This window comes from Narcine bancroftii, chromosome 2, assembly GCF_036971445.1.
Source record: "Narcine bancroftii isolate sNarBan1 chromosome 2, sNarBan1.hap1, whole genome shotgun sequence".
NCBI classification, from domain to species: domain Eukaryota; kingdom Metazoa; phylum Chordata; class Chondrichthyes; order Torpediniformes; family Narcinidae; genus Narcine; species Narcine bancroftii.
In genome coordinates, this window is record NC_091470.1 from 85,108,719 (window position 1) to 85,136,411 (window position 27,693).

Consider the following 27,693-nt stretch of genomic DNA (forward strand, 5'->3'; position numbering starts at 1 on the left):
GGGATTAAGAGCAACCAACTAATAAACTTAATAGGGAAAGACCAGCAACTACAGAAGAGACCAGTGCACCTTACCAAGCTCAATGCCATGTCCCAGCTGTTGGTGTATTTTCACAGTTTTTAATGTCTTGTCATAGAGCTGTCTCTTGCTGTTATCTTTCACCATGCACCAAACACTATGCAGTGGCTTCTCAATCACGCCAATTCCCATAAAGCCGTGCTTTGTGGAGGAAGTGTATTGCTTATAAAACGTAAGAACACCTTTTTCTGTACCTTGGTATCTGAAGCACAAAGAAAATTGAAATAGAAAAGTCCCACAAAGTGTAATTTAAAAAAAAAATCAAAATGCAACACAAAACATTGCTGCTGGTTTGGTACAGAGATGGGATGTGCAGGTGTGGTACTTAGTGTTAAACCTGAACCCGTTCTCAAATAGTAAGAAACTATCACAGAGCAGCAAGAGAAATCCTGGCTAGCATCTCTCAACCCAATCACTAAAGCATTCCTCATTCTGTGACATGTCCCTGGAAACTTGCAGTTGGCAGGTGAGCATTTAATTTTAAATTTTTTTTAACATACAACATGGTAACAGGCCATTTTGGCCCACAAGCCTGTGCTGCTCATTTACACCCAATTAACCTACAACCCCCAGTAGGTTTCAAACAGTGGGAGGAAACTGGATACCCCGGGCAAAACGCACGGGATTCTAACCCCAATCCTGACATCCCAATTGCTGGTGCTACACTAACTATGCCACCCCTCCCCCCCCCCAACATTTCCGACATTACAACAGCATAACAGTGCTGAGATGCTTCAGGACACGGGTGTGATTGCTGTAAACATGGTTTTAAACTAAATTGTACAGTAGTCAATGTTATACATTTGCTTAGTATGATAAATTGATATACCTCCAGCCAGCTGCTGCTTTACCAGTGAGGAGGTTTCCAGGGTGGTTGACAAATGCAACCGTGATCTGAAAAGAAAGGGACTTTAATCACTCTGCTCTGCGGACAAGGTAAAGATTTAAAAATGAACAGAAATCATATCTTTGAGACACATCACTCATTGCCACTGAGTCAATTCCTAGAATTCCCATCTCTCAGAACTCATGACAGGCTTTAACCACCCGAGGAGCAGGCTTGCCATCTGAGTGTAGATGGACGAAGGGAGGTCTCATTGAAGCCTATCAGATATTCAACATTGAATGCCATCCCAAAAATCAGATAGCACCAGAAATATTGGCCACCTAGTTTCGTTAGGACTGCTGCATCTTGGAGGAGTGCCGCTTACTAATGCTGCAGTACGTTCGGATTTGGAGAGTTCAAGAAACGGGTAATAGTGGTGGGATAGTAAAGGTTTTGTGAATCTGTTTGGAGAAACAGGTAATAGTGGTGGTATAGTAAAGGTTTTGTGAATCTGTTATGAATGAGACAAAATATACAGTCATTCCTGTATTTCTCTGTACAAATTTATTGTCAGGATATATATATATATATATATATATCACCTACAACCCTGAGATTTTTTTTCTGCCAGCAAGGCAGTATTTCTACTTATTGGTAACTGTAAACTGCACACAAGGGAAAGATACTGTATGTATATAAAAAAAGGAAATGTAAACAAAAAAATAAATGTAATGAAACTACAATACATAAAAAAATATTCAGTATTAAATAATGTGCAAAATAAGTCTAAGTGAGTCCCTGATTGGGTTTATTGTTGAAGAGTCTGATGGTGGAGGGGGAGCAGCTGTTCCTGAACCTGATGGTGCGAGTCTTGTGGCACCTACACCTCTTTCCTGATGGCAGCAGTGAGAACACAGTGTGCTAGGTGGTGTGGGTCTTTGATGATTGCTGCTGCTCTCCAATGGCAATGTTCAATGTCAATTTTCTCAATGGTAGGGGGAATTTTGTCAGTGATGTACTGGGCAGTGTCCACTACCTTTTACAGGGATTTCCACTCATATTGGTGCTCAGAGGGGTTTATGTGAAGTCTAGCCCAGTTATTACCATGCCAACTGAAAATAATGAGGTAAGCACAGGGGGAAATGCCCCATTTGAAGGGATCAGAATGCTCATTAACTGAAGCAACAGAAATAACTTTCAATACGTCAGTGAACAACCTACCTCTGATGTAACAGATGCCACAGCCAGAGCTGCCAAATCTTGGTACTTTTTCAGACAGGTGGAAGTTGGGTGACTGCAGTCTTGTGTTATTCTCCCTGAAATCGAGTGTGCAAGTGGACAGGAAGCTATGCAACCAAAAAACAAAAATCACATAAAACTGCCCTCCAGAAACATCTAGAACTCTACATTTCCAACAGCAAATGTATTTTCTCTCAATGTGGGAGTGGGTGGTTGAGGCAGGTACTATTGCAATGTTTAAGTAACAGAAATATGGATAGGTTTTGTGGTGGTGGGACATTTTGGTTAGGCCTCTTTCCATGCTGTATGACTCTTGCGAGATACACAAGTGTTAAAAGTTTCAGGGCTCAAAATGTTGACTTCCTCTGGCTGACGCACTGAATTCCACCAGGAGTTTGTTATTTACCTCCTCTCTTGTGACAAAATCTGCCATAACCAATCTATATAGTGTTGTTTCATATCCCCACCCCCGCCCCAACCCCTCTCCTCAGCTCTGCTTTCCAACGGAGACTCCTTCCACTCTTACCCAGTTCTGACCTCTTTCCATATATGCTGCTTGAGAGGCTGAATTCGTCCAGCTTTTCTTCCCCCCCCCCCAAAAAAAATGTTGTTTCATCCAATGCTGATCATCGCCATAGCCCTTTCAACCTTGATGTTAATATTTTTGTAAAAAATACTTCTGAACCTGGTCTAAAGGTGCTATGCACTTGTTATCTTTCAGTGCGCCATGTTCTTGCCCTTAGTAAATTGAATACCTTTCTCTTTAATAAGATGCCCAGCTGAACCCATTCCATACCTATGCTAGACCCACCTACCCATGTTTGGCCCAAATCCCTCTATCAGGTACCATCCAATTTAAAAAAAAAACTGTTACAATAATAGTAGGAACCCGAGAGATAATTTTTTTTTTATTCCCCGCACCTCAGTTAAACCCTTGACTGGTTCCCGATTCCCCTACTCTGGGCAAAAGTGACCATTCACCCAATCTATTCCTCCCTTGATTTTGTACACCTCTATGAGATCACCCCTCATCCTCCTGCATTACAAAAAATAAAGTCCTAATCTGTTTAACCTCTCCCAATAGCTCATACACCCTGCCCCCAAACTCCTGGCAACATCCTTTTAAATCTCTGTACCCTCTAGCATGGAGACCAAAACCGAACACAATAATCCAAATAGGGACTCACCAACATCTTATACAACTGCAACATGACCTCCCAGCTTCAATACTCTGACTGATGGTCAATTTTACAAAAGCCTTTTTGTCCAACCTAAGTACCTTGAAAATTATGTTACAGGTAGCATGTTGCTGTACTCCTCGATCTCTCTGTGCTACAACGCACCCAGATCCCCATTCACCATTGACTGCGAAGGTCCTATCCACATCAGACTTCCCAGAAGGCAACACCTCGCATTTCTCTTCATTAAATTCCTTCAATCATTCCTCCGCTCACTGGACATTAGTCCTCTCAATACTTTAAACTCTTTACACATTGATGTGATAAACACACCAGGCTCAATGAAACAAGCAGCATGGAAATAAGGCTCAATTGTACTTATGGAAACAGGGTTCTTATGAAACCATCAGAGTTTCCAAACAGTTGGTTAATTAATTACAGGATTCTTTTTGCACTTGTGCTGTTAGCCAGGCACTCCACACCAGATCAACTGCTACAAGATTAGGTTTATTTACACTAACCTTTGATTTGGCACCTTATCAAACACGTTCACACCTTTCACCTTTATCCACAGCATGTTAGTTCTTCAAAGAACTTCAATGGACCCGGTAAAACAATTCATGGATTTATAAGGAGATCAGAAATAGGCCATCCTCTCCCTCTTCCTTGCTTCACCATTCAATAGGTTCATGGCTCTCATTTCTGCACCCTGCTTTAACCACATATCCCATGATTCCTTTAATTACCACAATCTGTAAATCTGTCTTAAATTCAGTAACTGAAACTCCACAACACTCATTCTTCTCAGCTCTGTCCAGAACTGATGAGCCTCTATTTTGATTCTGTGACTGCTGGTCTACCCAACAAGAATCTTGTGAATTTCAATGAGATGACTTCTTGTTTAAAAGTACAGGCCTTGTGTGTTTACCCTCATACAGGCAAAAGAGCCGTCCCTGGAATGGACCTGGTGAATCTGATGCTTACTCTCTATCTTAAGTAAGTTCACAACGTTCCAGATCTGATATCACCAGGATTCGAAGATGTCTCCACTCTTGGCTGAGACTAGTATCTAAGGGAATGCAACTGGCAGGGATTTTTAAAGGTCAGGGGAGGTGAGGCCAGGCCACAGAGCGATCTGAACAGGTGGATGAGAACATTGCTGAACCAGGATCCAAAGTGAATCAGTGAGAGTTGACATGTGGTGATGAGTACTCAGTTGGACTACACAAAAGTTGGCAGATGCAGTAAACACACAGAAATGCTGGAGGAATTTAACCAGTCTTGAAGCATTTAGGAGGTAAAGATATATTACCAACATGTCAGGCCTGAGCCCTTCTTCGAGGAATATGCAGAGCACAGGAGGGCTCAGAATAAAGACAAAGCTGGCTGGGAGAGGAGCCCAGATCAACAAAAGGTGTTAATTGGATATGAAAAGAGGAGAGATGAGAATTGATTTTGGCTCTGTGAAAGGAAAGAGAAAGGCAGAGCTGGGGAAAGGCAATAGGGGAAGAAGTGAAAGAGAAGTAGATGTTAATGCCATCCGGTTGAAGGGTAGGTGCCCAGACAGAAGATTAGGTGCTGTTCCTCCAATTTGCCGGTGCGCTCATTCTGGAAGTGCATAAGACCATGGACAGACATGTCAGCAAGGGAATTGAAATGGGTGGCCACTGAGAGATCCTCACTATTGTGGCGGACAGCACCAAGGTGCTAAACAGAGATCATGCAATTGCAGTGGACTTGACACTATCACTTTGTTGAGCATATCAACTCTGTCCGCTGCAATAGTGTGGATCTCCCAGTGGCCGCCCATTTCAATTGTTAGTCCCATTTCCCTGCTGACATGTCTCTCCATGGTTGCATGCACTGCAAGACTGAGACCACCCGCAATTGGATAAGCAACACCTCATCTTCCGACTGGGTACCCTCCAACCAGATGGCATTAATATCGACTTCTCTGGCTTTTGTTAACCCCCACTGTTGTCTTTCCCTAGCTCTGTCTGTCTTTCCTTTTCCCTTCGTCTCTTCACAGAGCCCAAACAATTCTCATTTCTCCTCTTATCAAAACTAATTAAAAACTTTTGTTGGGCTGGGCTCCTCCCCCAGCCAGCTTTGTCTTTATTCTGAGCTTTCCTGTTCTCTGCTTATTCCTTTTAGAAGGACTCAGGCTTGAAACATTGGTAATATATCCTTACCTCTGAGTGACATTTGAAGACTAGTTGTGTTCCTCCCCAGCATTTCAGTTTGAGTAACGACGTGGGCTGCAGGATCTGGACAAGATGAAGGTTGGGAACATTTCAGTCTTACTCACTGTCAGAATGTAGAACGACTTTGGTGACTTCAGTTTCTGAATTGCCACAAGCTGTACACCCTCTGGTGCCTAGCACAGCATCCGTGCTGCTTTTATTCTGCAATAAAACAGACTAATTGAAAAAGCTTGGTCAATAGAACATATTTGATGCAAGATTGTTAATGAAAATATCTGCATAGAATGGCAAATGTAAAAGATACATGTGAAACCCTTCAAACTAAATATCTCATTATTCACCACTGAGCTTGATAACTTAAAATATTTTACAGTTATCTAGTCACAGAGTCAGAAGGTGATGGGATCGTCGGCACTTGCTCAGGAATAACTGTTTGGTTTGTCTACAGAACCTGGCCTTGCCATAATCACAGACAAGACAGAATAAACTTTATAGTTTCTAAACTTAACATGTCTGCTCCCATTTCAGATGGTGGATGAAGGAAATTAAAGCAAAAGGAAAAAAAAAGTCTTTTTTCTCAATTCCTGGTCTCTGTCACATTGCTCCCATAATGAGGTCTTACTTGGAGATGTCCTCCTCCTTCAAAAAACTTGGCTTCCCTTTCACCACCATCAACTTAGCCCACCCACATCTCCATTTCCCACAGATCTTGCCCTAGATGCAAGAATAGGATTCCACCAGCCTCCACATCCAACATCTTTAATTTCTGCCCCTTCAATGTGATCCCACCATAAGACACATCTTCCCACTTTCCACAAGGACCACTCCCTCTGTGACTCCCTGGTCTACTCATTCCTTCCCATTAATTGCCCCTTTGGTACCTACCCCATGACCACAGGAGATGCTGCTCTTGCACCCACACCTCCCTCACCACCATTTGAGAGCCTAAACAGCCCTTTCAAGTGAAGTAGCACTGCACCCAGTGCTCCTTTTGTGGCCTCCTCTATAATTGGAGAGACTGGACACAGTCTGAGAGATCACTTCGTTGATGGGTGTGGAGCTGGGACAACCTGGGGTGGAGAAGAGAGTTGAGTATTTTCTAAATTAAACTATGGTTACACATGGTTTGAATTATGTAATGTTTAAAGTGAATGGGCTCAATGACCCAATTAAAACGAAAAGAGTTTTAGCTCATATTAAGAAGTTGAAAGTAGATATTGCTTTTTTGTAGGAAACTCATCTAACTGAGAAATAACATCAAAAGTTAAAGAGAAAATGGGTGGGTCAAGTTAAAGCTTTGCCTTTTAATTCTAAAGCATGAAAAGAAAAACAAAATCATATTAATTTGCATGACCAACAGGGGTATTTTCAGAGTGGAACTAACTCTGTTACTGTCCTTAAGTTTGATGTTGTAAAATTTGGCACTCTGAAGAGAAGTAAGTGTCCTCCCTGGAGCCCTTGACCAATATTTATTTCATTTATCCAGTTTTTCATGTGGCTGCCACATCCCCTATATTATCACAGTAATTAAAACCAAGGTCACTCTTGCTTTTAATGGTTTTATCAATTACAGGATGCTTTCTGAGGTGATACAGTGATCTCTCAGACAGAGAGAAGGAACCAGTAATGAGATGGAGAAAATTCATTTTATCTATAGCATCCACATCAGAATGAGATGAGTAGTCCATTTGTCACCTCTGACCTTGGTTTGTGGGTTGATGTCAGGGGAAGCCGTGTTGCTGCTGCTGTAGCCTGACGTGGGATTGGACGACAGGCTGAGATTTGAACCGGTGTAAAAACTGCTGCTCATCACCTTCCTCATCCTCTCTTCCTCCTTAAAGGGAAATTATAACAAACAAACAAAATGTAATATTCAAAGCAACCGAATCCTTGCAAAATGCATCATCTCTCCAAGTTTACTATTAAGTTAAAACAATGCTGGAGAAGGTCAGTGGGCCAAGCAGTATACTTTGTACAGCAAAGTTAAGGATACATAACCAATGTTTCAGACTTGATCTGTTCATCAAGAGATGAAAAAATGTAGACAGGCACCTGAACCTCTTTTCATACCTTGACGAAGGGCCAAAACCCAAAATGTCAGTTCTGTATTTTTAACCTGTGCTATATAATGGACACTGCTTGGTCTACTGAGTTTCTCCAGAATTGTGTTTTTACTTCAACCATGGTGTCTCCAGATTTTCATGTTTTACTTCTATTATTAAGTTCTTGGTTCCAATTCTTAAATCAGATTGTTATTTTCTTCAACAAATAGTTAATATTACAAATTAATTTCCTCTAGTCACATCAATAAAATGGCATCATTTGCTTATATAATGTATGCATACTGTCAGCCTTGCTTAAATATTTTCATTAATGACATTGCTTTAATGATATTTACAAAATGAAGCTAAACCATTAATTCAAACACAAAATTCAAATTTTCAGAATTCTGGACTTCACTCAAGAAGAATCAATTCCAAAATGCTCAATAATGCTTCTTTACATTAAAATTACCTTCAATAACATTAAGAACATTTCTTGCTGTAAACGGCATTTCTCCTTTTCAGCCCTTGCACGTAATTTATCTCTTGCCTTTGCTATTTCTGCTTTTGTTTCCTCACGAGCTTTCTGATAATCTCTTAGCAGAGACTCTATCTCAGATGGAGTTTCTTGTGGAGCCTTCGCAACTGCACGAGTCCTACAGGATTACAACAGATCATAAAGTAGATCATAGCTTTCTTTGGGGTTTAACCATGCATTGGTTATAGGGTGAGGGCTGCAAGAACAAATTTGTCAGGTACAGACAATCTCTGATGTCCACCAGTTAATTCTGAAATGATTGTTTCCTTTTGCATGCACAAAAGTCTCAGTAATATTCAAAGGTTCAACAACAATTCAGCTTTGAAAATTGCCATACACGTCTAATGGTACAAAGGATAGGCTACAAACATGAATCAAAAAGTGTCATTTATTGACTGATCCATATTTAAATTTGATTGATTCCTTGAACTCAATCCTGGCACAACTGCTTTGTGGCTTTTGCCTCTACGTCACCCACACCAAGTGCTGTGATGGAGTCAGCAAGTGTTTAATTCACTGTGTAACACTGGCATGCTGTAACATTCTGACAGATAGACTGACATGTGGTAGTCCCCCTGGTGATAATGTGAAGATCCCGACAGGCTTTAACAGGAAAACCAAAGGTGATAAACAAAAATGAACTGTTACAAATACTCTCCCAGGCTTCTATCATGACAGAAACAGAACTATCAATCAAAGCCAACTTGAAACACTGGCTGTTTCTTTCTTCATTGAAGCTACCTGACCCACTCAGTATTTCCAGTATCCTTATCCTGAATTTATATGCTGTTGATGATCTCCCTGTGAATGCAATAGGTGCTGTTCTTGGGTTTTCTCACACATCTCACAGATGTGGCAGTTGTTATAGGTTAATTGGCTCTTGCAAATTGCTACCAGTGTTTAGATAGAGAAAAGGGGAGTTTATTTATGAATAAATGAAAAATACCATCCGATTTTTTTTTATAAGGTCCCTCGTGACCAAGTGATCAGAGTAAAACATAGGAAAGAGAGGTTGGTGAAAAACAAAATCTAATATTGCTCTCTCTATGCATTTGGACCTAAAGGATCCTTTGCTCATTGCAATGTATATGAATGTTCGAACTTGAACTCAAAAAGCACGCCTGTTCATAGAACAGCACGTCACAGAAAAAGGTCCTTGTATCCCATGCATCTCCTTTAGACTTTTCCTCTCATACCTTAAATCTATGTTGTCTTGTATTAGATAATTCCATCTTGGGAGAAAGACTACCTGCACCACTCAGTCAAGTCTCCCTTCAGCTTATGATGCTCCAGAGAAAACAAACCAAATTTGATCATCTCTTCCTATAGTTAATGCACACTTATCCAGGCAATATCCTGATGACTCTTTTCTGTACCCTCTCTAAAACTTCCACAACCTTCCTGTAAATCAACATAATACTTCAAATGTAGGCTAATCAAACTTCCATACAGCTGTAACAAGACTGACCTATTTTTATATTCAATGCCTTTCTTGTTGCACTTTAAAACACCTTATACCTGTCTGGATCAAACGCCATTCACCATTTCTCTGCCCTTATCTCCAAATGACTTATGACCACCTTCCTCACTACCTACAATTCCATTAATTCTTGTGTCTTAAAACCTAATCAGGAGAATTACTAAATGGTTCAGACCAGTAGCTGCTAGTTGAATGGAATAGAGTTGCAGAAAATATCAATGGTGCCAAATATAATGGAATCCTGAGAATCATGAGATAACAATTTGTGGGATAGAGGAAGGTAGCGGTCAAGTGTGACAAACTTATTTAAATTTTTTATTCACACTATAAACCATATTGATCAAGATACATACATTTTTCTTTTCAAATATATATGCAGTGTCATTTTCTCCCCCCCCCTCCCCTCCCTCCCTCACCTCCCCTCCCATTTAAAGTTCAGTGTGACAAACTAATGCACATTGAATGGGAGAACACTGAGAAGTGTATAATGGTGAGCTGAGAATACCTCCTGGGATAAACATGTCGTGGATCAGAGGCATACAGAATATTTTACTAGCTGTGGCAGGATCCAAGAGGTCATGTTAGTAACATGTTAGTTCACCACAGCTACTCTGTCTACTGATTGTAGAGAATTTTACAAGGAATGGAGAAATCTTGTCAACAGCAGAATAGAGAAGGCAGCTGGGAGGTTAAATCAAGGGGCAAGAGGTCTCAACAGGCAAACAGCAAGGATCCATTTTGCTTGGCACAAGGCCTAGATTTAGAGTCACTAGTAATGGGCAAATGGATTATACAAACTGAGGAAAGATATTTTATCCGAACAAGGGGAGCAGTGGAAACAGAAAAACAGATCAGATTCGAACGGTTTTTGATGCGCATGAATTCTTGTAATCTACAAGAACCATGGACAGAGCAGGGAAGCGAGACTGGCTAAATAACTGTATTTTACATGACTAGGACAGAAATGAAGGTTGATAGGTCTGCTCATGCTAGTGGGTAAAATATAAAATCAGTCCAATATACTCGGTCTTAAATCAGACTATTATTTCATATATTCATGCACATAACTGAATTCAGGCCTGCCTGTGTTACTCAGCTGTCAAGTTAGGCAGGACAGCAGAGAGAGGGTTTGTAGGCTAAGGAAAAAGGCATATTTGAATAATTTGAGGGAGGAACAGCAGGAAGGAATAAACCATGAAAAGCCTCACTTTTAGTTAAAACACTGGAGATTACAGGTAAAACATGGCATTGGTGAGGCCTGGTTTGGAGTACTGTGCTCAGTTCTGGTCTGAAAATTATAAAAAGGATATAGATAAGGTGGAGAGAGTTCAGAGGAGGTTTACAAGGATGTTGCCTGGCTTACAGCATCTGGATTACAGGGAGAGATTAAGGAGACTGGGGCTTTATTCATTGGAACGTAGACAGCTGAGAGGGGACTTGATAGAGGTATTTAAAATTATGAAAGGAATTGATAGACTAGACAAAAATAGACTCCCCTGAGGGCAGGGGAGGTTGGAACAAGAGGGCATGAGTTAAGGGTAAGGGGGCAAAATTTAGGAGAAATATTAGAGGATGCTTTTTCAGTCACCAAGTGGTGGCAGAATGGAATGATCTTCCAAAAGAGATAGTTGCAGCAGAGTCCCTTCTGTCATTTAAGAGAAGGTTGGATGTGTCCATGGAGGTGAGGGGTTTGGAGGGTTATGGGCGGAGAGCGGGAGGGTTGAGCTAGTGGAGTTGTTCAAGTGAACTGGTGTGGATTTGAAGTGCCGACATGGCCTGTTTCTGCACCGTAAACAATTTACTGGTTAAAAGTACTAAGTGTCCAAGCCCTCAGGAATGGGTGCACAACTTTGTAAATTTATATCCATGACTTGGACCCAAATTAAATATAGTTGATGTATTTTATATGCACTTGAGAGCCCTGTGCAGTGCCCAAAACTAGATATTACATCTGAGATGAAGCCAGCTAGTGCTTAATAAATTAGAACCAAGAACAAGACATACATGAACGGGCCCTTTGATCCACCATGTCTACGATGACCATGACGCTGATTTAAATCTCCATGAACCTGGTGTACATCCTTTCATTTCCTGCTAGTCTGTATGTCTCTATAAATGCCTCCTAAACGTGGTATCTGCTTCAACCCCCCCACCAGACAACAGGTCCCAAGTAACTTGCACTTCTTGTGTAAAAAAAATTGTCTTGTAAATCTCCTTTAAACTTTACCCTTTTCTCCTCTGGGATGCCCTTTAGTATTAGACATTTCCACCCTGGAAAAAAAAGATTCTGACTAACCATCTCAAATATTACCCTTCACTTTTATAAACTTCTAACAGATTTCAAATCGGATTTTCGATTGATTGTCAGAGTCCATAAATGGCTGAAAGGAGTTTGTACATTCTTCCTGTGTCTGCATGGGTTTTCTCTGGGGGCCCTTGTTCCCACTGTTCAAAGCATACAGGGTGTAAGTTGATAGGGTGTAAGTTGATGGGGTGTAAATTGGGAGGCACAGAATTGTGGGCCTAAATGGGCTGTTACCATGCTGTATGTCTAAATTTAAATTTATGTCATCACATACAACCCTGAGATTCTTTTTTTCCTGCGGACAAGGCTGAATTACCACTTATTGGTGGTGTTAAAAAAAACTGTACTTAATGTATACATGTAAACAAATAAAGAAATGTTAATAAACTGTGTGCAATAAGGAGGGAAAAAAATAATAAAGTGCAAAAGAGTCCTTAAATGAGCCCGATTGAATTTGTTGTTAGGAGTCTGATGGTGGAGGGGTAGCAGCTATTCCTGAACCTGTGGCATGTGTCTTGTGGCACCTACACCTCTTTCCTGATGGCAGCAGCGAGAACAGAGTGTGTGCTGGGTGATGTGGATCTTTGATGATTGCTGCTGCTCTCTGATGGCAGTGTTCCCATAGATGTTCTCGATGGTGGGGAGAGTTTTGCCTGTGATACCCTGGGCGGTTTCAACTACCTTTTGCACGGCTTTACGCTCAGGGGTATTAGTATTTCCAGACCAAACCATGATGCAGCCGGTCAGCAAACTTTCCACCACACCTCTGTAGAAATTTTCCAGGGTTTCTGATGTCATACCAAACCTCTGCAAACTCCTGAGGAAGTAGAGATGTCAACGTGCTTTTTTGTCCACGATGCCATTGGTGATAGTGTCCAGGAAAGATCCTCTGAAACAGTGACTCCCAAGAACTTAAATTTACTCATCCTCTCCACCTCTGATCAGGTCAGCCTCCAACACTCCAAAGAAAAAAATTCCAGGTTTATCCAAGCAACATCCCTGTGAATCTTTTCTGCATTCTCTCCAAAGCACCCTCATTTTCCTTGCGTAATGTGGAGACTAGAACTGCACACAATACTCCAAATGTGGCCAAACCAAAATGTTACACAGCTGCAACATGACTTGACAACTTTTATATTCAATATCCTGCCCGATGAAGGGAAGTATAGCATATGCAGTTTAGCATAGCACCCTGGTTTTTATTTTATCAGTCTCTAGTTATATTAGATTTCTTACAGTTTATCTATTCTGTTACATGTGCACAGACAAATAATAGATGGAATGAGTGTTCAGGTGCATTTCTAATACATAAAACCCCAGAGATGTGCTGATCAATTTCAGGATATTAACTCACCGTGTGATTTCCACAATGTCGTGGCGTAACCGTTGGAGAGAAGTCCTGTATTTGCTGGGCAGATCTTGAACATGATGAAATGTGGTTGAATGTTTTTGGTGATGTAAGGTCAGATGTTTTTCTGGACTTAGGCTCCGGGTCCTTCTGAACTTCTGTATTCTCTCATCTCTCTCCTTCTTCAAGATTTCTAAAGTCTTCATGTGTCTTACACGTTCATTTAAAAAAAATTAACACAGTTCTGTTTCTAACTGATTACAAGAAATATCGATGCACATGAAATGATTAATACAATTAGACTAGGGGTGTCAAACTCAAATTCACGGAGGGCCAAAATTAAAAACTTGGACTAAGTCGAGGGCCGAACTAAATATTTATTGAAAATTTTCAACAACATCTGCATGTTTTCTCTTCTTTCAACATATGTAATGTTAAACTTTTTCTTATTAAAATAAATGTTTAATAATAGTTTTGGATAAACTCTTTCATTGTCATTGGCCCATTTCCTTTAGCGTCTGAAACCGTGCACATGACGAGTCAATGAGGAATGATTAAAGCAGTGGTCTTCAAACATTTTCTTTCCACCCACAGACCACCTTAAGCAATCCCTTACTAATCACAGAGCACCAATGGCACAGGGACGCGAGTGGAAAGTAAAAGGTTGAGAACTGTTGTATTGTGGTAACTCCACATCTGATTAGGTTAATTGTTAGGCAAGTGGTCAGAGAAGGACCCCCCCCCCCACCCCAAGAAAGGCTTAAATCACAGGAACAAAATAAGCTTCCGTCTCACTGCTCCCAATCTTACACACAGTCCTGATGTGGAATGTGGGGTCGCAGCTCCACGTTCACCCGAGTTCAGGTGCTGTCTGTGTGGAGTTTGTACGCTCTCCCCTTGTCTTGGACCAACAGGTCGGTCGCCTGACGAAGGCACCCGAACCCCCCGTTGAAACGCCGGCGTCCGGGGCGGTGGAGGAATTGGCTGAGAAGAGCGCGTTGCTCCCACCCCCCTCCCATGGTTGGAGAGGGATTAAACTGCGATCTCATGGCGCCAGGCTCGTCTCCAACAAAAGGAGCGGGAGGCAGGGTCCGCCGCGCAAGGAGCGAGGGGGAAGGCATCGCCAACGAGACGTTCGGTCCGGCGTCGCCGCTGAAGCGCAGACCCAGTGAGGATGGTCCCCAACTCCAGCCGCGACTGTGTGTCCGGGAGCCGGGCGGGCTGAGTGCGGCGCTCCGATCCCTGGGATTCGGGACTCTGAGATCCCTCCACACCTCCGGCGTCTTCATTTTCACCTTCAGTGTGCATGCGCTATACTGGCGCGGCGGCCAGCGGGCCAACTCTAATATATATTTAATATGATCTTGCGGGCCAAATATAATTATGGCCCTCGGGCCAGAGTTTGACATGTGTGAATTAGACTATATTACAGTATTTTTTTATTTTATGAATATGGTTTTGTGTGATTACAAATCAAATGCATTATTTTAAAAATCACACAAAATGCTGCAGGAACTGAGCGGGTTAGGCCACAACACAAACACTTCAGGAATCTTGCTTGCCTAGATTATTTGTTTTAATGCCTTCTTGGAGACTGAGAAACAAGGTTCTAAATCAAAGACATCTAAGAAAAGAGTGGAATAGGATCTCGATGAGAAAATTGATAACCTGGACTATGAATTGACAGGCAATCTTGATGTGGCATTTAAGGTGACTAAAGTTCATGGGACAGAGAGAAAAATTGGACATAATCCATCCCTGAAGGGTCCTAAGGAAGTAGCCCAACACACTAAGGTGTGGGAAATCTGGAGTTCTTGCCCACTAAATCTGTGAAGGTGAGGGGAATGGGATTGGAGAAAGGGGATCAAAAATTCAATTTATTTGATATTAAAATTTATGCAGATAACCAAAGCAAGGGGGTACATTTTGGATTGGAGCAACCATGATCGAACTGAGTCGTTGTTTGGGCTCAAGGGCTGAATAGCTTCCAATTCCTATTTTTGGTTTTATAGATGGTTAGAATTTGACTGGGTGAGTAGACAGGACTAACCAATAATGGCATCAGCACAGCATAAAGTCCATATTGAGAAATATTGTTTACAAGTGGTGCAAAACAAGAAAATTTGCAGTTGCTGTGGTATAGTGCAATACAAAAAAATGCTGGAGAAACTCATGACGAATTCCCGAAGGGCTCAGGTCTGAAACATCGACTGGCTTTTACTTCATATAGATGCTGCACAACCTGCTAAGTTTCCACAGCACCTATTTATAAAGTCTTCTGCTGTTAGATGCTTGGACTATATATCCTTACACCTTGTAAAAGTACATTGACTATACAGGAGGGAGGCCAAGCAAAAGTGCATGGAATTCTGTATGTCTAAATTTAAATTTGAATGGTCACATCTAGAAGTAGCAAAGGTTTCAGTGGAACAAGAACTGAGGCCGGATCAAGTTGGTCTCATAGAAGCAGGAATAGGGCGCTTTAGAGTTAAACAGAAAAGTCTGCAGACTCTGTGGTTGTAGTGCAATACATAAAAGTGCTGGAGAAACTTAGCAGGTCATACTGCGTCCATAGGAAGCAAAGGGATATAACTAACATTTCAGACCTGGCCCCTTCGTCATGAGCAAAAATGGGTGGCACGGTTAGCGTGAAGCTATTATAGCATGAGCAACCAGGGTTTAAATCAAGCACTGCCTGTAAGGAGTTAATATGTTCTCTTCATGAGTTTTCCTTGGCTGTTCCGATTTCCTTCCGATCTCCAAAACATAGAGTTGTAGGTTAATTGGACAGCACATGTTTCAATGCTTGGATTCTGCTTCTACCATGTTGTAAATAGAATTTTAAAACCAATTTTAAAAAATCAGACAGGAGTTTGAAATAAAAAGGAGGGGGGAGGAGAGAAGGGATGGAAAGGGTAGGGGGTGGGGCTCTGGGCGGGACATCCAAAACTTAGCTGGGAGTTACTTATGACAGAGTGGGTGGCAGGACATCTCTGATTAATTAGCTGTTAGTGATATTGGGTCCATTTCTAACCTCACCAAATTTTTCAACTGTTGAACTATTTCTTCCACTTACCGGTCATAGAGTTGCTGCCTTATGCAAGTGTGCTGGTCATCTGCTGCTCCACTTTGGAATATTCTTAACAAAGCATCTGTTTCCCCCTGGCCATAGTTCAACTTTGCTTCAGCAAGCTCCACTGTCAACTGATGCTGGTCTAATTCCAGGTTTAATCCTGAAAGGATTTGAGCACGCTCTTCGCGCAGGCTTTCAATTTCCTTCCATCTTCCCTTGTGATCCTCTGACTTCAGACCTACTGTTTCTGAAATGCCACTGCTGGTTTGCTTCCGGTCTTGCTCTGTTTGACTGTGTGAATTGGTGCTTGTGCTTAGACTTGGTGTTGATAAAGGTTTGTAGTGAACGCCAGACCAGTTTTGGAACTTGTTGTGCAAAGGTAAGTCTTCTGGGCCCCTGCAACTCTCTGCCTGTACCCTGGAACCAGATGCTGGTGAACTGCCACAGCCAGTTATGGAGGGGTACTCATTCAGCAACAACTCTGTCCTGCATTCACCTGAAACAAGAGACTGGGCATCTTCAGTAGCAAATTCACTTGTTGCTTCACTAACTAAGGAGTTCCTAGATTGAGAATTGTAAGGATTCATGGAGTTGCTATGCCATCTTGTTTGATTGTGTAATGTGTTGGCCTTTTCTTCCTGAAAATCTACTCCATCTTTGGAGAAAGGATGATGCTGAATGGAAGACATACTGGGAGATCTGCGAAATATCCTTCTAGATGGCCATACAGTATTGTCATTGATCTGAGCAGGAGGAAAGGAATCCAATGGACTATACTCGCAAGATGGTTGAAATGCAAAAGCATTCTCCTGCCTTCTTCCATCTGGTTTCGAGGCATTGAGCAACTGAACCTTTGGAAATGGCAAGTGTGGTTCAATTCCCTTGTTCCAACTTAATAACTCTTTAACCTCATGGCTTGGCAATTCTTTTACTTTCAGCAAATTAGACTTGTCCACTGAAGTTGAAATGTTGCAAGGTTCTGCTATAGCAAAACTTAAAGAAGCTGCTTCTGTATGAAGATCCCTGCTGAGGTCTGCTTTATTCTCTGGTTTGACCAACACTGGCAAACCCTGTGATGTAAATTTACTCTGCTCATTTGAATGAAGCAAAGATCTGTCATCTTTTGTTTCTAATACTGGTTCAGCTTCAGATTTGATTTGTGTGAAATTAATCTTGCTTTGCTGCTTTTCATCAGATCCATACCAAGAAGTCGGACTTGGCTTTCTTTGCTGATAGCCAGTAAACTGCAGTGCAGAAGTCTCCACATCTTGAAGACAAAGGAAGGACTTGCTACAGGATCGGTGGTTCCTCAGCCCAGCTTCCAATGTTTTAATAGGGGATGATGCTCGATCAATGAGAACAACAGAATTCACATTAGTAGAAATTTTAGCTTCACAAACTTGGGCAAACTGTTTCACTTCTCTGTCCTCATAGAGTTTGGGATCACTTGTTTTCATCTTTGAAATCTCTAAAGATCTGGCATTTCTACTCTGCATTTGGTCACTGCACCCTGATACCTGTGAAGACACTGTAACTGGTGACAAACCTGGACTAGGTGAAGCAGTTTGTGAAGAGTTTGCTATCAATTTCTGAGCAGGTAGCAAGATAGGAGATGAAGTCCTAAAAGATGAATTTCCATTCTCAGAGGAAGAACAGCAATAAATTGAATGGCTTAAAACAGGATGATGGACATCAGGATCTGACTCACTGCAGTTCTGCTTCTGTTCCTGTAATGGATTGGTGAGTTCTTGATTTACATTAACATCTGATCCAAACACCTTTACAATAACATTCACTTCTGGGGGTCTCTGCACTTCCTTACTTTGAATTTCCTTGCTGCAGTTCTCTATAATTTGAGGTAATAGTTCTGTCTGAGTGGCCACATCGGTTGCTGTCTGGGTACCATCATCTGCCGTTCTAACTTCCTTCAGTTTACAGGCGTTTTGAATGGTGGGTAATATTTGATCTGAATGGTCCTGGTTGGGGGGGATATTTTCCAACAGCTCTGCGGTGTCATGGAGAAACTTTGGAAGATGAATCGAAAGATTCCCCATACTTAGTTGGGGGCTTTGACTTGTGTATGTCTGCACTGGAGTTTGAGTTTGTCGATGTCTTGCGCTAGAGCACATTGGGAGTGTTGACAGCCTCTGATGTCTCATTCCACATGGTGTTTGCGCTTCTTTGTCGCAGCTCAGTTTTGCAGACCCATCAGAGACCACCAACTTTACAGAAGATTCCAAATCCCTTCGGTAAAGCAGCATGGTTTTATCAACTTGCTGTCTCGTGTTTTCCATTTCTGAATTGGAAGTGCGTAACTGAGATGACTGGGTGGTTGAAGGCACTATTTGTGGGTCACGGGACATTACAGAGGTATTTCCACCAAAATCATCATTCTCAGGGTACAGAGTTGCAAAATTCCCCTCCTGGATGTCATTCATTTTATTTAATGTATTGGTTATCACTCCTGCAGTGGCATAATGTGCATTACAGTGACAACATCGAGTATTCGATCCAATGTTGCCATTGGAACATCTCATACTGCAAGCATTTTCCAGGGTACACTGCTTCCAACTAATGGCGCCTGACCTGTTGCATTGGTGATGGATATATGGATTAACATCACTGCAAGTGAAGCGCACTTCTAAAAACTCCTTGGCTGTGGGTTTTCCCTCAGCACAGTTGTTCAGATTGTTATCATTCACTAGTGACGTGCAGTCATCACTTTCCTGCTTGTTTGATTGATTTCTTTGGCCTTGTTTATCAGGTAAATTGATTGGAGAATGGACTGTTTCGGTGCAAGCTGCCCCATGTGGATCAGCACTGCCTGGAACTCTCTTTCTAACATTCTTCCATTTGCTTTCATATGTTCTGCCCACATCCTTTGCTTCATGCTTTGTTTGATCCACAATTTCTTCTTCATGTGGTGAAGACGAAGCAGCTCTTGGAGTTAATCCATCTGAAGGTTTAACAAGACAGTGCCCAATAGAATCTTCCATCCTTAGATTAATGCTCGATGAAGACATTTGGACAACGGGTGGTGATAATCTCTGGCTCAGTGGAGAATCACTGGTCTCACTTTTCAAGTTTAATACACAGTTTCCAAGATTAGTAACAGTAGTATTCACTGAATCTTTGCATTTGCAGACATTCAAATATGATCTATTTATACCTCTCCTGCATTGTCTGTTTCTAAGTTCGTTAAGTGAAAGGAATTCAATGTCAGTTTCCTCACTTGAACTTGATGAATCCTGAGCTTCCTTCACAATTGGTCTTGGTTTTATTCTTTTAAGCCGATGCAGTTTCTTCCTTGGCTCACTCATTACCTTGGTGGCATATCTCCTACCTGAACTATTTGAACATTCTGAACCCGAAGACCAAAGTCCTTCAGCATTAAACTCATTAACTTGAGCTACTGAAGTCCAACCAGAACAAGCATGGCAACAAGAATCCGAATGCACTGAAGAATCTGTGGAAATTCCATCCATTTTTGTAAATGCGTTGGTTTCATGAGACTGAGAACCTAACTCGCTGATCTGTTTGCACTCTTGGAATGATTCTGCATCCTCTTCATGTGTATTAGCATTCAAATCATTACCATCTGTCTGCGTTACTGACAGATCAATTTCAGAAGACATTTTGAGGTGCGTTTCAGTGACTTCAAGGGTAAAATGAGTATTGCTCAGATCCTTTCTTTGAAATATGGATTCATTTCCAAGTTTGTGTTCAGCAGTTGTGAGATTCTGAGTGTGTTGTAACAGTCTTGGCTTTTCTTGTTCCTGGATCTCCTGAACAGAGGGAGGGAAATCTGTACACTTGTTTTTATGTGTCATGATAGGGAACTTTGATTTATTTTCCTTTATATCAACTAATATTCCTTGATTTTTATCTGAAGACCTCTCCTCAAAATTTGTCAGCCCTTCCTTCAAACGTGCTTGTGGTCCTTCACAATCTTCAATACCATTTTCCGCCTTCCTGATTAAATCTTGATTTGTTGAGTCAACTTTGTCATTGTGGTGTACATCAGATGTGATGGTTTTAGAAAGTGTCATTAATTCAACCGCCACAGACTCTTCTCCAATTTGAATTAAAGGAGTAGCCATCAACTTATCTGACTTCACAGACAAATTTGAAGACTGGTCAGTCAGTCCTAACCCAACAACGTCTCTTTCAATCAAATCATCTTTCCTTCTGCAACACAACTCTACCTGACAAGGCGATCCAGTAAAGCTCTGCGCTATGAGTGTATTTACTGAGAACTGGGCATCACTGCATTTATCATTTGCCTTTAGCAGATAAGATGCAAAGGAACCAGTGGTCCCTGGAGGTTGCTTTTGGACAAATTGCAGATACCTTTGTTGAATGACAGCCTGGTTATTTGTGTCTCTGGAGGCCTTTAATAGCTCAGCACCCGAACTACTTTTCAAGGTGCTTAATCCTGCCAATCTAGGCACAATAGCAGTTTTAATATCATCTTTTACTGAGGTGGTTTGAACTGTTGCTTTACGAGCGTAAATCCCATTTGCACTTTGGATCTGCTTTTCTTTTTTTAATAGGACTGCTCTAGATGATGCACCCCTGGTCACATCCAGCTCTTCATACTGATGATCAAACAAACCTGAAGCTGCTTGAGATTTCCTGGACACATGACTGCCACTAATATCTTGCAAAGAATTTTGAAATTCAGTTGGATTTTGAAACACTTTATTCTGTGGTAATAAGTTCCTTGTGATCAATATGTTCTCACTGACAGCAATGTTATCAGTTATTGGATCACCTTGGAAAGTCTGTGGAGAAGGATCAATATTTAAGTTAGAGGCTAAAATACCCGTATTCTGATTGTGTAATAATGTGGGTCTTTTACAAGTAGCAGCCACAGCATCCAAGTTGGCAATATTTTCAGCTGAATTCATATTTTCAGCAAGGGATTTCTGTTTCATGTGAACAGGCATGTCAATTCCAGTTTTCCTCAACTGTTGGGGGCCGAACTTGGCCTGGTCTGAATCAATAAACTGTTTTATTGCCTGTTGATCTTTCTGAAAATCAGACTCCAAAACAGCTGTTCCATTGGGGTTGCACCACATTACATGTCCACCAATCACCTCTTTTAACACTGTATCCTGACTTGGCAGTACATTGTCAGAGCTCTCAGGTTTTGAATGCTTTTCCTTGCTGCTGACGGGTTGATTAATTTGGCAGTCTCCTCCAGTCACCTCTGAACTGGCTCGAAGAACAAAACAAGATGGAGCTGCCTCTTCACTACCATATGTACCCTTTCTTTCAACTGCATTCTTATTTGGCTGTGAGACACCTGTATTGTGGGGGTTTTCCTCAGGCTGTGATGGACATTGTTCACTGTGCTGCAGTAAAACAAAGTCCTTGGAACACATGTAATCATCGGTTACAGCTCTGTTTTCAGCCAACTCTGGCAGAAGAATGATTTCTTTACACAATCTACAATTCTGTCTCACTCTCAAGGGAAGATGTTCAACTGGAGAATCCTGCGGGTTGAATGTCACAGTGTTTGCATCGTTTTCGCTCCTAGAATCAGCCATTGTGCCACAAGCTGGGGAACTTGAGTATGCTCTTAAATCCTTGGCTCCAGAGTTCTCTAATCTTTCCATTTGTGAACACTCTTGAACTCCTAATGAATGTTCAGCAACACCCAAGAGTGCAGTAGCCAAGCTGGCCTCATGTTGATCAGTGCTCCCCTGACACCAAACTGATTCAAACACTTCCATGTTCTGAAATGTCTCGGAGTTTGATTTCTTTATCACCTGGAATTCCTCTGGGGATACCTTGTGTTCTTCATGATCAGACATTCTCTTGCAATTGGCTGATTTAATAGATTTGAGAATTTTTGAGGAGGAATGCTCATCTGTTTCATGTTCAAGTTCATCTCTGACAGCTGTGATGTCTTCCAGTTGTAGATCATGGGACTGTGTAAGTACGTCAATATGTTTACATTCACTTCTCTGTCCAACATCTATAGAAACCTGGCAGTCCAGTATTTCCTGATTGTCGAAAGTACAAGTTTTATCAAGTTTGCAAGTATTTCTGATGGCATGTCGATGTTCAGTTTCAGTCCAGCTGAAACTCATCCTTTTTTCGTCACACACAATATCCTTTTTTATTTGAACATTTTCAATACACATGCCCATCCTTTTTTCAGTACTAGTGGCATCTTCACCAGATCTCAGAGATGGCATTTGATGTGAATGATTTTGTTTGGATCTGTTCTCGATGCCCACATGTGTTAGTGGTCTTTCCTCTGTCCGAGATGAACCCATCTCAGTTCTTTCATCATTATAATTGAGTGAAAGACATCCATTTTGTTCAATTCCATTTCCTGTCTCCATTGACTTTTTACTTTTAGCTAAGCCTTTGATATCATTATAGTTCTCTGTCTTTGTCTCCACACATCCAGTGATATTAATAGTTCTTGCAGGATCTGTGCTGACTCTCCAATCTGCAGTACACTTAACCCCCTCGAATTGCAAATATGCAAGATCCATAGCGTCTGCTCTGAAACTTATATCAGAGATATTGTGAACATTCATTTTGCCTTCTATTTCACTAACTTGATTACTTTTTTGAATCAAATGTCCTGCACCTCCCTTCTGGTGAGATTCACATCTACACTTTGATTGTGATTGGTTTGAGTCCGTTACTATGTTTTGCATTATTTCCAGATGAAGAGGTTGGAATTTCTTGTTTTCCTTCAGAGCTATTGTGGAGTTTTCTTGCTTGGCTTGTCCTGTACCAATGAGATCATTCTGAAAGGGTACTCTTGATGCCTCTGCTATGATACTGGTCTCTGTACAAGTACAATCAGACAAAAGAGATCTCAATCTAAGTGCTCCACCAATTGCACGATCATTTTCAATAGTATTTTTGGTGCAAGTTTGCTCCCCACAATACTTGGAAGAGTTAAAGTCACTACACATCCCCTGGCCTTCCAGTTCTGTCCCCGTTTCAAATGTTCTTGCTTCATCGTTGGGGTTACTGACCAGTTTTTTAAAATCCACACTCAGAGGTGTCATTTCATGCTGTTCATTTCCAATTCTACCTCTGGATATGGCTCTAATTTCATGTGGATCAGTTAGGGCAGAAGTTTCTGGACTCTCTGCTAAATCAATGTTGATTGTTCTAGCATCAGCACCGGTTTCTGCCACATGTAATTTTCCAGCCTGCACTAACATCATTTGAAAATTGCCCACTTCAGAACTGTTAACAACCTGCTCTGCTCCACAACTCATCATCTTATTTTCCTCTAATCTGTTCTTTTCTGGACAGCTACATGCTACATGGTCCCCTCGAATTAATTCTGCACAAGTAATTTTTTTCTGATGGCAAACAGCATCTTCATTACACCTTTTTCTTCCACTACCAATTCTCCCAAGGGCATTCTTGGAAATTCCTTCACAACCAGCTTCCACTTTGGCACTGACTTCACTTTTTTTGGAAAAAAATCCAGCGCCCTCCATAGTTACTGATCTTTCCATTGAATCTACTCGAAGACCAGAATCAGTTTTAGGGACACCTCCAAGAAGCGCATTGTCCTTCACCTGGTTGCTGCAATGTTCTGCTGAACTTGCACGCCCCTTACCAGCAGAAGCTGCTTGAGAAACTTCAAGGCCACAAGGTAAAGAATCAGGGGTAGATGTATTTTCATCTATTAACCTTGCTACTCTTGTATTGTTTTCCTCAGTAAACTGGACCCCTAACTCAGCAGGATTAATAATTTGGTTAACAGTTCCTCCTTTTTCAAGAGTAGATCTGTCAGTTTCAGTTTTGAATCCAGGTGTGGTGATGTGTGGACTGATTATTTCCCAATGGCGCATGACATTCTCTGGCACAGCACTTCTTTGCATGTTTATGCTCAGTGAGTCCTCTAACTGGCTCTCACCTTGCTTGTTAATCTGTTTGGTCATTCCGAGAAGTGGCTGTGGCAATTGACTCCGTGAAACAGAGTAGTTGAGTTTGTTTGGAAGATTGTTTGAGTTTACCATGATATTGGAATCTTGGTGAAATGTATTCCAAAGTCTGCTTTCAAAAGCACTCTCTGTAGCTTGCTCATTGATGAAACAGATAACATTTTGTCTTGAAAGTGGCAAATTTAATATATTGGGTCCTTCTGCAGGTACGATGTGCTTCACCTCCTGTATGGCACCAAACAATCGAGTGCCTTCACAGTTCAAACAATCTTTCACATTGGAATTACTCGAAGCAGGACTCATTGCTTTTTCAATAGTCTGGGCTTTCAATGTATAATGTTCCTTTTCATCAGATAAAATGCCAGGCATTATACTTTGGGTTCGTGAATCACCGGTTATCGACTGGATGCCTTCAGCACCATCCTTCATGCATAAATATCCAGCAAGAGTGCTGGGCTCACTGACCTTGATTTCAGAATCCATTTCTGACGAAGTGCATTTGCTATCACTTCTTGAGAGATCCTTGTGAGCAACAAACTGTTCTTTCATTCTGTAACTGGGAAGTGGATCCCCTTTGCTGTTGTTAGTTGCAGCATATCTCGTACCCGGATGATGCAACATTACAAATTGTTCTGGAGATTCTCTGCTTCCTTCTTGTACTAAAGAGGAATTTTCTGATTGCCTAAGCCCATTCTTCATTAAAGTTGAATGAATATTACAATCCATGCCTTGTAATGCACTCTCCAAGTCACTTTTGGTTTTATTTTGTGTTAAAGGTGCCAGGAATGTGTTCTCAACAGAGAAACTATGACCTACGTCATTATTTTCTTCATTGAAAGACTTTCTTTGGGTGACAGGGTCTTTTTCTACATCTACAGCACAATTTTCCAACATGTTGGGTTCTAATAGCTGTAACAAAGGTTTAGCAATTAATCCAGTCAGGCTTCTGGAATTACTAAAAGGTGTACAGCATGAATTGGAACAGATTTGGGATTCAGTCTTATCACGAGATTGCCTATGGCAAGATAACTCTTCTCTTGGAGAAATAAATTGCTTAGTTCCAGAAATGGATGTCTTCTCAATGGAAGATGAGAAATTGAGCTTGGATGCATTCCCTTCTGAGGCAATGCCACATTTACCATAATTCTGATGATAATCTCCATCTCTCAGCTGATCATGCTGTGACTGTCTTCTACTTCTGTCTGGTTCTGCATTCTTGTATTGTCCCTTTGTTACCTCCATTCCTGAATCCGTACACTTCCTTAAAGACATGGAAGACTGTACAGATTCTATTGGTGAACAGGATTGATGTGCAGAATACATGCTGTCCAATGCATTGGATATTCCCACTGAAATGTTTGGCAATGAATATTTGGTTTTCACCTCTGCAGTGGAAATCATTCCAGTAACACAAGGCACTTTACAATCAGTACACTGTGAATTTTGTGCAGTTACTTCAGCATTTTCCAATGGACAAAGGAATATTTTTTGAATTTGTGCTGACTCCTCTTTCTCTTCCGACATAAATTGATTATTCTCATTCTGTGGTGTAAGGCACTCCTTCCAAGTAGTCAATGCAGTGGCCTCGTGCAAATTGGGCATTACATTAGGCTGGAATGGATCAAATTTGGGGATCCAAGTTGTTGATGGTTCTTCCGGTAATTCAGTCTCTGCATTTTTGTAACAATCTGTTTGCCCTGATGAGATTGCCAGCACTGAGGTACCAGATGAAACCATCTCCATATTACTCACATCAGTGTCATTTTTATTAGGTTTTAAATTTTCCATATGTGTACTTTTATCGAAGTTTACAACCTTCAACTCTGTGTTACTGCCCAAATTAAGCCACTGCTCCTTTAATTTCAGAGTCTCAACACACTCCTTTTCTTCAATTAGCCCTTTAGCATTCTGGTACATTTCTTTTTCATCAACTTCACCCCGAGGTAGATTCCAGTATACCTCCGCTGGCATTTCATCAGACGCTGTTAACTCAGGTGAATCTATTCTAAAAAGTTTACTACTTTTTCCAATATCCGTGAGGCTGTTCACATAAATATTCTGCTGTCTGTTTGCAAGTTTGTGCATTGTCTTACTGTGGGATGAGCAAGGCCCTGCACAGCGCTCATTGCCGCAGTGGGCATCAACTGAATTAGCACCCTTGTCTGCCAGTGAATCCTGTGACATTTCACTGTCATCACTTTCACTACAATTCTCCTGCTGTTCTTCTGATTCCTCTTTCTGTAACTGTTCTGTTATTGCATTTACATATGCAGATGAGAGAGAGTCCACAGAGTACAAGCTATCAGTGTCTGACAGTTCCTCCTTTCCCAACCAGTCCCCTTTTGGATCATCAGGTGCGATATTGACATTCAGCATTTCGTCACTATTCCACTTCATTGCCTTGCAAGGGCTTGGCATATTTTTCCAAACACGGGCAAGGTCAACCATTGAAGCCCTCTTGGTGAGATTCTGGCCCTGGTTCACCAGGCAGCAACTTGTACTTCTGAATAGTTGCTTTGGTGATATCCTTTCGCAGATCCTGATGGGTGATAAATTTTTGCCAGTACTCAAAAATGAACCTTCCCAAGAAAGATCCTTCCTCATTTTCTCATCAGTTAATTCAAGTAGCTTGTCCTTGATATTTTGGCCATCTAACGAGCATGCCATCAAGTCTGATTTTTGTACCCTCATCTCAGAGTCATGACTGATTTGGACCTCTGGCTGTACACGACCAAGTTTGAGTATTTTAGAATGCCCTTGTCTGCTTTCAGTTGATTGCTTTAAAGTTATGACATCTTCAGGTTCTACACCTTTATGTTTAATCTGTGATTGGTCACAAAGTGATGAAATTATTTTGTTCCTTCCTTTCAAATTTTTCTTCCTTCTAAAGGGGAAGGCCGTTTTGGGCAAAGATCCCACTGAGAGAGACTTCTGTGCTGTACGATGGACCTTCTTCATTTGAATTGAGGTAGTTGAGTTCTTTCCCTTGAGGAAATCACTGTAAAAGTCATTGAGAAATATTAAATATAGTTAAAATTGTTAGAGTCAAACTTATCAAAATATTTGAAATCCTATAATTTCTTGTAGCTCATGATTCAGTCGGTTTAGTTAAATAATTATGATTTTTTTTAAAAGAATCAAAGGCTGAGTGTTTCTTCAGTTTTTCAGAATTGTCACTTGATATTCTCGTTTAGGGCCAAATATTGCCATTGAGGCAGAGGTTTTTTTCAGTGCCTCTTGGGCACATGCATGTAAAGTACAGCCCAACAAAGTTGGAGAGTACCGTATTATGCAGGACTTATTTCAGCTAAGACAACAAAGTAAAGCTGTATCTGCCTTGGCAGGATATGAACTAAATTTCTACATCGTGTATATTGGGGAGACTTGATGCAGACTGCGGGATTGTTTGGTTGAGCACCTTTCACTCTATCCGTTGCAACAGCAAGGA

At 41.3% G+C, this 27,693-nt stretch overlaps 1 protein-coding gene across 2 annotated transcripts in view; it reads right to left on the reverse strand.

Annotated features, from left to right (window-relative positions):
- Positions 1 to 27,693, reverse strand: part of LOC138753853 (stAR-related lipid transfer protein 9-like) — a 299,188-nt gene that overhangs the window by 7,125 nt on the left and 264,370 nt on the right. The window contains exons 24-31 of one of the 2 annotated variants that reach the window (XM_069917341.1): positions 16,315 to 27,243; positions 13,245 to 13,448; positions 8,040 to 8,223; positions 7,228 to 7,359; positions 5,630 to 5,726; positions 2,126 to 2,250; positions 908 to 972; positions 75 to 280 (exon numbers count right to left, since the gene is read on the reverse strand). In XM_069917341.1, the coding sequence (XP_069773442.1) occupies positions 75 to 280; positions 908 to 972; positions 2,126 to 2,250; positions 5,630 to 5,726; positions 7,228 to 7,359; positions 8,040 to 8,223; positions 13,245 to 13,448; positions 16,315 to 27,243 (11,942 nt within the window). Of the gene's footprint in view, positions 1 to 74; positions 281 to 907; positions 973 to 2,125; positions 2,251 to 5,629; positions 5,742 to 7,227; positions 7,360 to 8,039; positions 8,224 to 13,244; positions 13,449 to 16,314; positions 27,244 to 27,693 lie in introns of both variants that reach the window. The other variant, XM_069917340.1, reaches the window with a different exon arrangement.